The following is a 12,619-nucleotide window of genomic DNA, read 5'->3' as shown; positions in this document are numbered from 1 at the left end:
CTTAAAACCATTAGTGAAAAGGCCAGACTTCAGGGGTATCTGAGGCAGGCTTGAAACACAAGAGTCAGGGTGGCTTCTGGGTAATACCAGATGGCTGGGCCTCAGACTGACGAAGCCTCTTGGATGAGGGGCGAAACGTTTCTTTTTAACAAAAAAACGAAGTCCAGATGACATGATTCAACCTTTTTTTGTTGTTATATACCTGGATGACTGAGAAAACAAACTTTGTGTAGTTAACACATGAACTTTTATTTGGAGGATTTTAATACTCGACGTTCCCATATAAGTCTTTCTCCCTCCTTGGATGCATTAATCTGTCCTCCAGCTCTAACGTTAAAAATCTTGGTGTTATTTTTGATCAGGACGTGTCTTTTATCCCCCACATTAAAAACGTTTCTAGAACCTCCTTCTTCCACTAAAATTAGAAACATCTGATCTAAAGATGATGCAGAAAAACTGGTCCATCATTTGTCACGTCCAGACTGGACTATTGCAACGGTTTATTATCTGGGTGTCCAAATACTTCTTTAAAACGTCTTCAGTTGATCCAAAATGCTGCTGCCAGAGTCTTAACTGGAGTTACTGGGAGAGATCATATCTCTCCAGTTTTAGCTTCTCTCCACTGGCTCCCTGTCAAACCCAGAATAGAATTCAGAATCCTACTTCTAACCTACAAAGCTCTCAACAACCTAGCTCCATCTTATATTACAGATCTTATTGTTCCATATTTTACTAACAGAGCACGTCTAAGGCTGCAGGTTTACTTGTGGTTCCTGGAGTTTTCAAAAGCAGAACGGGAGGAAGATCTTTCAGTTCTCAGGCTCCTCTCTTGTGGAACCAACTTCCAGTTTCTGTCCTTGAGGCTGACACATTGTCCAGTTTTAAGACTTTCCTTTTTGATAAATCCTATAGTTAGTTAGCTAGGGTTGGCTTGTTGTGACTTAGACTACTAGAGGACAAATTGACCTCATTTCCTTAAATGAATTGTTAAAATTGATTCGGTTTCATTTGATACTATTTCTATCTTAACATGTGATTCTTGAACTGCCATTGTGTATCTATTCCTCTCAAACCCAACCGGTTGAAGAAGATGGCCGCTTCTCCTGAGCCTGGTTCTGCTAAAGGTTTCTTCTTCATGAGGGAGTTTTTCTTTCCACTGTCGCCTTCATGCTTGTTCAAGATGAGAGTTCAGTGATGGAGTTAAACTCAAAGCTGCTCCTCAGATAAATAATGTTAAATTATTATTTTTATATATGAATGTTTCTGTTCAGTGCCCTGAGACGACTTCTGTTGTGACTTGGAGCTTTAGAAATAAACTGAACTGAGTTGTATGGAGGATTAAAAACAGAAGCAGTGGATGAGGTGAGAAGACTCCAGTTTGGAGCCAGAACGCCGAGCGTGTGACGTCTGAACAGTGTTGTGTTAACATCTTAACTTCTGTGATGATCCAACCGCTTAAAACAGTGACTCCACCCAGACGTCAAACTTCATTAAGTTCAACTCCTTCTTTATCAGAGTCTCAGAAACTGAAGAGAGACACTAAAACCCCTGAACTGCCATAGAGAAAACCGATTCACAAACGAGCAGCTGTGGACTTCTTTATTTACTACAGGGCTTTGGAGAACAGCCAGACTCACAGAGAGTCAATGCATTACGGCGTCACGCTTTAGGACAATTTAAAACCACTATTTGAGAAAGAAGACACCAGCAGCAGTTGATGTAGAAGGGTTTTATGAAGTGTGAGTTTCCAGGAACACCACAGAGATGTGCAGGACAGAAGACATGGTGAGCATGGTTCCTTAATGGTGTTTGTAGTCCAGAGTTATGATCAGTCTTACTGGTGTTTCTTCTTTAATGGGCAGGGAGCGAAGGGGATGACCAGGGTGATCAGGTATGTCCATGGAGAGCAGGAGGAACCTCAAGGCTGTTGGGTGGACGTTTTATTTTAATGCTTGTAGGTAGAAGTTCCAGAGGTGGGATCCAAGGAGACGCTGGGAGATACAGGCCGGCCGGTCGAGGGACACAACAAAGGTCAGTATAATCTTTAACACTAGACACCGTACCAGGAATGGAACCAGCAGTCCAAACAGTCTTCAGTACTGGCAGCTCTCATCAGCTGACTGGAGACAGCAGTGGGTGATCGGCCCCACCCGCCCACTCAGGAACTGCAAGAAGACGGTGGTGGGCATGTTCATGTCTTGTCCTGTCTGAGTTTCTGACCCGTTCTGCTGGCTCAAACAAAGTTTGCTCGTTTTGTAGGAATCTCCTCCGTCCTCCTCACCCCACCTCCCCCAGCGCTAACACCGCAACCAAATAATGACCTAAAAGTAACACAAGGATTATAAAGAGGAGAATACGGTAAAATAATAGTGCATGCACCAAGAAGCAGATCAATAAATAAAATGTTTCCATCAGAACTTTAAAAATATATATATTTTTGGCAGAGGAAAACTTTAAATATCAACACATGATTATTAGGATTACAGAAATGGTTTGAAAGATCTCACACTGGTTTGGTTTCCTCCCACCTCTGGTCTTGGTCTTGGGTTAGGTGGTCTTGACTACACAACTACCTCACCAGAAACTGTATATATTAGACCAGATGTGGGCAACATATGACCCGAGGGCCAAAAGTGACCCTTGGACGATCTCTATTCGGCCCTAAAAATTCTCAACTGATAACTTTTAAATAAGTTGATGAAAATATGCATTTTATCAATGAAACTCAAGTCTAAATTAAATATCTTGGACAATTTCATTGAAAACGTTTGGATTAAGAAATTACAAAAACTTTTTTCCTGAAGTCGTGTTTTCAGAACTAGACTGAACTTTAAAGACTCAGAAGAGCAAGTACCGGTGTATGGTCTTTTTAGCTGTTGTTGTTTTTACATATTTAAGCTAACAAACATTTTTATCAAGCATGCTATCTTTGCTACAACAAGGTAAATCGTTAAAGACGTTTTCCAGATTATTTGTCTTAAAGAAAATGTTTTACTATTTCTCTATGCGGCCCTTGGTTTGCTTTAAATACCTTGATTTGGCCCTCTGGAAAAAATGTTGCCCACCCCTGTATTAGACCAAATGTCCTCATCCTTCTTGTTCACAGAAGCTGCCATGTTGCAGTTTTCTTACCAGAGTCTGCACACATGATGTCCGGGGTTAGTCCTCGAGGGCCACAGGTTTCACTTCTTCCTCTGCTGCAACACACCTGATGGTTGAATTATCTCGTCAAGTTCTGCAGAAGCCTGTTAATTCAAATTAAATGTGTTGGAGCAGGAACACATCTGAAACATTTAGGATTGTGGCCCTCAAGGACCAGGATTGGACTCCCCTGATATAAGTCCCACCTATGAACTTTCACACAATCACCTTATTTTTAGGCATGAAATAATTAATTATAATCACACTTATTGAAAAAAAAACAATATTTAACTGCATAGCCGAAGGTGAGAACACCTGAAAACATTTTCAGCGCTATTTTTATTGATTTTAGCGAAAGGCAATTTTCTGTTTACTGAAACAAGTGAGTGGGAGAGCTGGTCGGATCTTCAGGGAAACCTGGGATGTTCTCTGTCTGCCGGACACGGGTCTGGACTGCGGTCTGTGAGGGCAGCTGCTGCGGTCCTTAGTACCATCAAGCTGCGGACCGGACCTGCTAAGCTGACCATGATGCTAACAGAACAGAACTATGTTGAAAGAACCTCACTGCTAATCGAATCACACTGAAGATGTATTTCTTTTGCAAATTTGGCACCTTGGTTTTTAGTATTTTAGTAGTATTTTAGTATGTTTTATAGTATTTTAGCAGTATTTTTAGAATGTTTTTAGTATTTTACTAGTATTTATAATATGTTTTATAGTATTTTAGCAGTATTTTAATATGTTTTATAGTATTTACTAGTATTTTTAGATTGTTTTTAGTATTTTAGTAGTGTTTAGTATGTTTTATAGTATTTATGCAGTATTTTGAATACGTTTTATAGTATTTTAGTAGTATTTTTTAGAATGTTTTTAGTATTTTAGCAAAATTTTTTATGTTTTATAGTATTTTAGAATGTTTTTAGTATTTTAGTAGTATTTTAGTATGTTTTATAGTATTTTAGTAGTATTTTTAGAATGTTTTATAGTATTTTAGTAGTATGTTTAGAATGTTTTTAGTATTTTAATAGTATTTTTAGTATGTTTTATAGTATTTTAGCAGTATTTTAATATATTTTTAGTATTTTAGTAGTATTTTTAGTATGTTTTAAGTATTTTTGCTGCATGCTTTGGTATTTCTTGTTGTTGTTTTTTGGCGAGTCTTCCCGTCCTGAGCATTTCATTGCGTTGTTGACCTTGTGTTGATTTTGCACATGAAAAATAAACCTAACCTGAACCTGGTCCCATTCTGGCTTCAACTTCCAGGTTGTGGTCCAAAGTCTAGGTCATCAGCAAGTAGGGACAACCTGGACTGCATACCAGAATCCAGATGTTGAAGCTGTGGTTAAGGTGCCCCCACAGGGTGGTCCCAGGTTTAACGTCCCGCTGCAACCACGTAAACAATCAAAACCTTCCCCTTATTGAAACAAAAATAATAATAAACTTTATAAAAACTTTTTTGTTGTTGTTGATTCTCGTTTCATTCTCCTTATCTTGCTGCTGTTTTTCTAAAATGTTTAGCTGTAATTAGGTATTTCGTGCTTAAGAGTAAGGTCATGTGACGTCACGATTAAACGCAGAGAAAAAGGCGAGACTTAAAGCCACGCATCTTTAACGAACAGATTCAGGTCCCAAAAATATGACGAGGCAACACCTTTAATCCAGATCCTGCTGGTTTTAACTCACAACAACAAGAAAAGCATATTTAGTCCTTATTACATCACAAGTCTGGATCAGGGTGTCCAGTTCTGGTCCTTGAGGGACACAGTCCTGCATGTTTAGGTGTTTCGCTGCCCCAACACACCTGATTTGAATCAAATGGTGATTAATAGGCTTCTCTGTGAAACATGTGAATCAGTTGTTTCAGTTTATTGTTGGAGCAGGGTTTGGACCTCACTTCAACCTCTGCAGAAGATGTGACAAACTTTCAGATCCGTTTTGTGGCTGATACTTAACCTGGTGGTCCTCCACTTTCTATTTTACCCTGCGGTCACTTATTCAGATATTCTGAAAGGTTTGGTCCATAATTTTGCTCTTTGTCCTATGGGATGTCCATTTGGTTCCCACAGTCCCTTAGCTGCAAGTGGAGCTCATCCTAAAGTCCCAACATCATTTAAATTTCCACTGATTTACATGAGAAATAACAAAAAAGAATATGACCAATAAATGCAAGCCAGTGCAAAACTATGAACATTCAACTTCTGACGTTCCAAACTTCAGAAACTGTGGATCGACACAAAACTGGAGCAAATGTGAAGAATCAGGAACAAAGCTGCTCCGTTCGGTTAATCCTCGAGGCACTCGAAGGCTCCAAGACAGCAAATAATAAAAGCTGAAAGGCCTGCGACGCAGGAAGCATGTGATATTTATTTATTTGCACTTTTCATTTTAGTGTTCACAGAAAAAAAAGTTCATATTATCCAAAAACTGTCTTACAAAGTGTTGGTTTTACACAACTTGAAGGTTATTTTCTGCCTGACAGAGATTATTATTATTACTATAAGCAGTGGTGGGATGTAACTAAGTACAAATACTTCGTTACTGTACTTAAGTACATTTTTCATGTATCTGTACTTTACTTAAGTAGAGTTAAATGTGGGTAATTTATACTTTTACTCCACTACATTTTACATCAAGTATCTGTACTTTCTACTACACTACATTTTTATAAAGCGTTGCATTACAAGTTACATTCAAGTTGTGGCTTTTTGTTTTGTTTGTTACTTTGAAAGTAACCAATGGTGAGAGGGGAGCTGGTCCATTGAATCACTGCAAAGTGGGCAGGTAACATTAGGCCCACCTTCAAGAAGAGCTGGACCAATGACGTATATTCTAGTATATATGTCACTGAGCTGGGTGCACCTGCTGCACCACTACACCCAAAATGTATTCCATTGTAAGAGAGTCACCCAGAAGATTTGCTCCACCCATGGCCTTATTGAAAGACTGTTCAGTACAGCAGGACAGCTTCTCTCTTCCAAAAAAGCCAAACTGGACTCAAAAATCTTTGAAAACCAACTTCTTCTGAACTTGAACAAGAAATTCTTGCTGCAATATTGAAATGTGTCAGTTCATGGGATGTTAGGAGACAAGAGATGTCTCCAAATGTCTCGACACTCAGGTCCAAGTTTTAAAAATGGTGTCAGGAAGTTAAAATATTGTTCAATATTGACCCATTACAAGGTTGAATAGACAGTATTTTAACTAGAGTTGATGACAAACTGGAGTTGAAATATCAGTGGAAATAATCAAAGCCTGTTCCTTTGCTAGTTGTGTCTAATGCTCCTTTTGTTCAGGCAGACAACTTTTACTTAAATGTTTTACTGCAGTTAAAATGACACATTGGTTTTGATTTGTGTTAAATAAAAACTTTCAAACTTATAATCATTCCTCTTTCTTATTTTGCTTAATGGCATTTAACTCTGAATGTCATCCCTGAAATTCTGACGCACAGAATCACAAGTCCAAGTGTGAAATGTGTCACAGAGTAAACTCAATAAAAACATGTATTATCTGCAGCATTGTTCATTAAGATGACTCAACACTATTAATGTATTACAGAAAATATACATATGGTAGGCAGACTTAAAGATATGTAGACCATTACATTAGGTAATACATTCAGCAAGTACTTTTACTTTTAATACTTTAAGTATTTTAAAAGCAAGTACTTATTTACTTTTACTTAAGTAAAAATGTTAATGTGGTACTTCTACTTTTACTAGAGTACATTTTTGTATGTTTATTTGTACTTTTACTTAAGTACAGTGTTTGAGTACTTTCTCCACCACTGACTATAAGTATGAACATGACGCCCCCACCCCTCCCAGATCTGTTCCTATGTTCAAAAACAATTATTATGAGCAGCTATGTTCACCAAAGCACACGTGCTCGTTTCACTTTGCATAGATTTAGCGGGAACATCAAAAAGTTTCTTGGATTTAAACGCTAAAATGTTACAACACGTGTGCCGAACGTAGAAACTCAAATCTGTAACAGATACTCAATTTGTCTAAATACCTTGAACATAATCTTAATTTTCAGTCGTCAGGTGAAGGAAGACACGACGGTTTTCCTTCGAGGCGACGCAGACATCAGTGTTTATCCAGAGATCGTCACAACCGGCTGAAACGTTTCTGCTCATCTGCCGCTAACATCCATCACACGACACGCCGGTCCACAAAAACGTTAAACGATACTTTACATTCAGTGTCTTCATCCAGTTCAAACAAAAACCACCTGCTAAACGAGGCTTGTCGTTTCTGTCGAGATACATTCATTTTGCGTTAAAAGCTGTCTTTGAATAAAATAAGGCACGAAAAGTGGAAGGCTTCTTATCGCAAAGTGTGAACTGAAACTTTAAAAAAGTTTCATTTATCATATCAAACGATGCAGTTTAAAAGTTTACTCCAGCAGTTTTCCACATACAGTAGTCCCCCGCTACTTTGTGGTTGGTTTGTTGTGGACTTGCTCTATCGCGGTTTTTCAAAACAAGATTGGACATGACACTAATTGGCTGATTGATGGATGAGCCGCACAGTCGTCATGGAATTTTTATTTAAAATAAATTATTTTAAATTATTTAGCACCTGCTGCACCTATGTGCAGCCCACAGCTGCAGGAGAAGTGGGCGTGGCTGAGAGCACTGGCAGGTGGCAGAAAGCTGAAATCATGACATTCTGTCTTTCAGAGCGTTTAGACTTTAGAAACAATGTTTAGAATATTGCAAGAGTGTGGGAAGGGTTTAAAACACATTTACAATAGTCCCTCTTTATCACGGGGGATCTGTACCCTGAAGACCCGGTAAGTGAACAACCGCGAGGTAGGAATAGTAGTACAAGTAGTAAGTAGTAGTTAATTTTATTAATTTTATTTTTATATTTATAAAGGCATTTTAAACCCTTCCCACACTCTTGAAAAATTTTAAACAATGTTTCTAAATTCTCTAAAAAAAAAAAGCACAGAATGTCATGATTTCAGCTCCCTGCCTCCGCTGCTCTTTGCCACCTGCAAGCGCTCTTGGCCACGCCCACTTTTCCACTCGAATCCTGCAGTGTGGGCTGCACAAAGTGCACGAGGTGCTAAATAATTTTAAATAATTTATTTTAAATAAAAATTTCATGCCAGCCGTGCGGGTCATCCATCAATCGGCCAATTGTGTGTCATGTCCAATCTTATTTTGAAAAACCGCGATAGAGCGAGTATATATACTGTATATATATATGTATATATATGTATATATATATATATATATATATAAATGCTTGTTAAACCCCAAAATATATTTTCACAGACAACAAACAGAGCTGTAGACAGGAGTGCTGTTCTTAGATTCATCTTTTGAGGATAGTGCGCGGTTTGTGGCTGTTGAGGTGTTTTCTCGCACAGTCCGTTAAAAAATGTAAAAAGGTTTTGTTTGGATTCATCCCGAGGCTGCGGAGAAGACACTTTCCTCCGACTACTTCTCATCTGGTTCACAGCCCCCCAGATGGAGCCTGAGCACGCCCTGGCCGTGCAGCCGCAGCAGGAAGTTAAACTCATCCGGCATGGCGTGGACCTTCACTTTAGTCTTCCTGTCGTCGTAGTAGTGATTCGTCAGGTCTAGGAGGGTGTACGGGTGAATGCTGAAGGGCCAGAACCCGTACAGATTCACGTTTTCGCAGAGTTCCAGCGCCAGGCTGGTCATGATGATGCCCGTGCTGAGCCGCGCCGCCCTCAGGCCCTGGGAGCGCCAGAAAAGAGCCAGACTTTGGAGGTACCCTGGATTAAAGAAAACAGGCTGGATGGGACTTCCAAAGTCCTCGATGGTGTATAGAGCCCGGAGGGAAACGGGAGTGTTGCGGCCGTAAGAGAAGGCGGGAAGGAGCAGCATGGAGTCGCCGTAGCTTTTCAGATTCTCGACGAACGAGCGTCGGCGTCCATTTAGAGCTGCATACCTACAAACACAAAGCCGATGAGAGGAAACAAAACCACAGAAATATCTCCTGGCATGGGGTTTGGTGGAAGAGCTATGAATAATCAGTATTTTACCTGTTGTAGATGCATTTTTTTAATCAGTTTTGAGTTTAATTTGGAACACATTGACAAGCTAAATGCTAATCCAAATACTTTCTTTATACGCATCAGTTTTGCGAGAAACGATTACAGTAGTCCCTCACTACTTCGCGGTTTGTTTTTCGTGGACTCGCTCTATAGCGGTTTTTCAAAGTAAGATTGGGCATGACGCATAATTAGCTGATTGATGGATGAGCCACACAATCGGCATGGATTTTTAAAAAATTTAAATAAATAATTTTAAATGATTTAGCGCCTGTGTGCAGATCACAGCTGTGGGATAACTTCCTCCTGCAGCTGATCAGCTGATCTCTGTGCAGAGCAGAGAAGTGGGCGTGACCCAAAGTGCAGTCGGAGGCAGGGAGCTGAAATCATGACATTCTGTGCTCTTTTAGAGCGTTTAGAGTTTAAAAACATTGTTTAATATTGCAAGAGTGTGGGAAGGGTATAAAATGACATATATATATATATATATAAATATAAAATTACTACTTACTACTTGTACTACTGTTCCTAGTTCATGGTTTTTCACTTATTGTGGGGCTTCAGGGTACGGATCCCCGGTGATAAACGAGCAACTACTGTATTTATATAAAACTTTATGGTAATTTGTAAACATAAATAGAACTAGCTGCAACTCTTCTCACTCAAACGATCTGTTAGCTCATTAAACGAGGGATAATTTACTCTTTTGGTCAAGAGTGAGGTTGTTCAAAGCACTACCCACAACAGGTAAGACAGTGATGACTCATTACCTCCCCACTTTAAAAGATCGGAAGTATCACTTTAAGGCAAATGAGGCGGATTCTCTCGCTCACTTTTCTAAGAGGATGCTCGGGTTTGCTGTCACGAGGTCCGTCTTGGTGCCGACGTGTTTCTCATATCCGTTTGATAAAGGAGGTAGGTTACACCTGAAAAGATAAAGTCACAGCTTGAGTCTTCCACAAAGGTGCGTTTGATCCTTTTCTTCACGCGGCGCCCGCACCTGATGACAAAATGAGCCGAATCGATGGCTTTCCCGCAGCTGCTGTTCGCCAGGATCCCACCGTTTCCCACGACGGCACAGGTGTGCCATGTTTGGTTTGAGAAGAGAGGCCCCTGGAGTCAGTGAGAGAAAATTAGTTTAAAAATCCAAAACATAAAACGCTCGCTTTCAAGGAAAGGGAAAGACGAGTTGACAGAAAGGGAAAACTTTATTTATAAAACGTTGTTTTCAGGAAGCAAACCCAAAACATTAAACAAAAAAACAGCTAAAAGCACAAAAAAAAAATCAAAACTGTAAAAAGCTGTTAAACAACTAATGATTTTTAGTAGCAAATATTAGCAAACTAGCAGCTAGAAGATAAAGGCAGCAGAACAATAGGTAAAAGCTAAAGAAATGAGCTAAAAGATAAAATTATATAAATAATAGCTAAAATTGTCAAACAGTGGTTAAAAAAGCAGAACAGTAGTTAAGATATTAGCAAAACGGCAGCTAGAAGATAAAAGCAGCAGAATAGGTAAAAGCTAAAGAAATGAGCTAAAATATAAAACAATATAAATAATAGCTAAAAGTGGTGAAATAGTGGCTAAAGTGGCAAAACAGTAGTTAAAGGATATTAGCAAAACATCAGCTAGAATATAGAGATTGTAGAACAAGAAATTAAAGCTGCAGAACTTTAGCTGGAAGCTAAAAGTAGCAGAATGGTAGCTGAAAGCTAAAACTAGCAAAATGGTAGGTGAAAACTAAACGTGAAGGTAGCTAAAAAAAAAAAAGCAGAACAGTAGAAGTAGCAAAACAGCAGCTGAAGATAAAGGTAGCAGAACAATAGCTAAAAACTAATACCAGAAATAGAGCTAAAAAATAAAACTCAATGAATAATAGCTAAAAATGGTAAAATGGTGGCTACAAAGGCAGAACAGTAGTTAAGATATTAGCAAAACGGCAGCTAGAAGATAAAGGCAGCAGAATCGGTAAAAGCTAAAGAAATGAGCTAAAATATAAAACAATATAAATAATAGCTAAAAGTGGTGAAATAGTGGCTAAAATAGCAAAACAGTAGTTAAAGGATATTAGCAAAACCTCAGCTAGAAGATAAAGATTGTAGAACAAGAACTTAAAGATGCAGAAATTGAGCTGAAAGCTAAAAGTAGCAGAACAGCTCCTAAATGTAACAAAATAGTAGCTGAAATCTAAAACTAGCAAAATGGTAGGTGAAAACTAAAAATGCAGGAAACTAATGGTGGCTAAAAAGCTGAACAGTAGAAGTAGCAAAACAGCAGCTACAAGATAAAGGTAGTAGAACAATAGTGAAAAGCTAAAATTACCAAAAATGGAGCTAAATAATAAAACTAGATGAATAATAGTTAAAAGTGGTAAAATGATGGCTAAAGTTAAGCAGAACGGTAGTTAAAAGATATTAGCAAAACATCAGCTACAAGATAAAGATTGTAGAACAAGAACTTAAAGATGCAGAAATTGAGCTGAAAGCTAAAAGTAGCAGAACAGCTCCTAAAAGCACAATGTTAGCTGAAAGCTAAAACTAGCAAAATGGAAGGTGAAAACTAACAGTGCAGGTAAGTTAATGGTAACTAAAAAAGCAGAACGGTAGAAGTAGCAAAACAGCAGCTAAAAACATAAAGGTAGTAAATATAACCTAAAAGTTAATAATAGAAGAAATTGAGCTAAAAGTAGCACAATAGTAGCCAAAAGCTAAAAGTAGCAAAAGAGAAACTAAAAGCTAAAACTGGCAGAATAGTACCGGTAGTTAAAAGCAGAACAGCAGCTTAAAGCTAAAACAGCGACTAAAAGATAAAAGTAGAAAATAAAAACAAAGGAAGTGATGAAACAGGAAAGTTTTTTCTGGTCGGTGAAGACATCTTGACGTTTTTCTAAAGGAACCTGCACACGCAGCTTCAGAGTGACGTTTGCAGAAACAGCTCACCTTTGGAAAGGTGCTGAAAATCTCTTGGTTGACCTGGAGGTTCCTCTTCCTCTCGCCGTCGTAAACGAGTTTTGAGCCCAGCGGCGTGTTCACCTGCGTGATGAGGGCCTTCTCTGAACCATGGCACTTGGTGTTCAGCCGAGACCTGGACAAGGGCGTCGTTAGGACTCACTGAGCAGTCAGCCACCCGCTTCGGATGTTATCAGCCATTCATTCCCTTAGCAAAAAGTAGTTTATTTAAAGGTGTACTACAAGTATACTTATTTTACACTAAAAATGAGGAAGTGTACTTGAAGTTTACTTTTTATAAACTTTATTTGATATAATGAAAAATAGTATAAAATGTCCCAATTTAGTCCAAACAAGTATTAAATCAGTATACTTTCTAGTACACTACAAGTATGGGTGTAGTATACTTTATATACTTATACTTAACTTAACTTAAAGTATACTTGATATACTTAACTTAAAGTATACTTGATATACTTAACTTAAAGTATACT

General features: G+C 38.5%; 1 protein-coding gene across 1 annotated transcript in view; it reads right to left on the bottom strand.

Annotated features, from left to right (window-relative positions):
• Window positions 1-8,401: 8,401 nt before the first annotated feature.
• LOC119421884 (alpha-2,8-sialyltransferase 8F) overlaps window positions 8,402-12,619 on the bottom strand; it is a 9,288-nt gene continuing 5,070 nt past the window's right edge. The window contains exons 4-7 of the mRNA XM_037689250.1: window positions 12,117-12,261; window positions 10,178-10,290; window positions 10,011-10,103; window positions 8,402-9,074 (exon numbers count right to left, since the gene is read on the bottom strand). Coding sequence (XP_037545178.1) covers window positions 8,597-9,074; window positions 10,011-10,103; window positions 10,178-10,290; window positions 12,117-12,261 — 829 coding nt within the window. The 3' untranslated portion in view covers window positions 8,402-8,596. The remainder of the gene's footprint in view (window positions 9,075-10,010; window positions 10,104-10,177; window positions 10,291-12,116; window positions 12,262-12,619) is intronic.

This window comes from Nematolebias whitei, chromosome 15 (assembly GCF_014905685.2).
Source record: "Nematolebias whitei isolate Nwh7 chromosome 15, NemWhi1, whole genome shotgun sequence".
NCBI classification, from domain to species: domain Eukaryota; kingdom Metazoa; phylum Chordata; class Actinopteri; order Cyprinodontiformes; family Rivulidae; genus Nematolebias; species Nematolebias whitei.
This window is presented reverse-complemented; position numbering and strand designations above follow the sequence as displayed.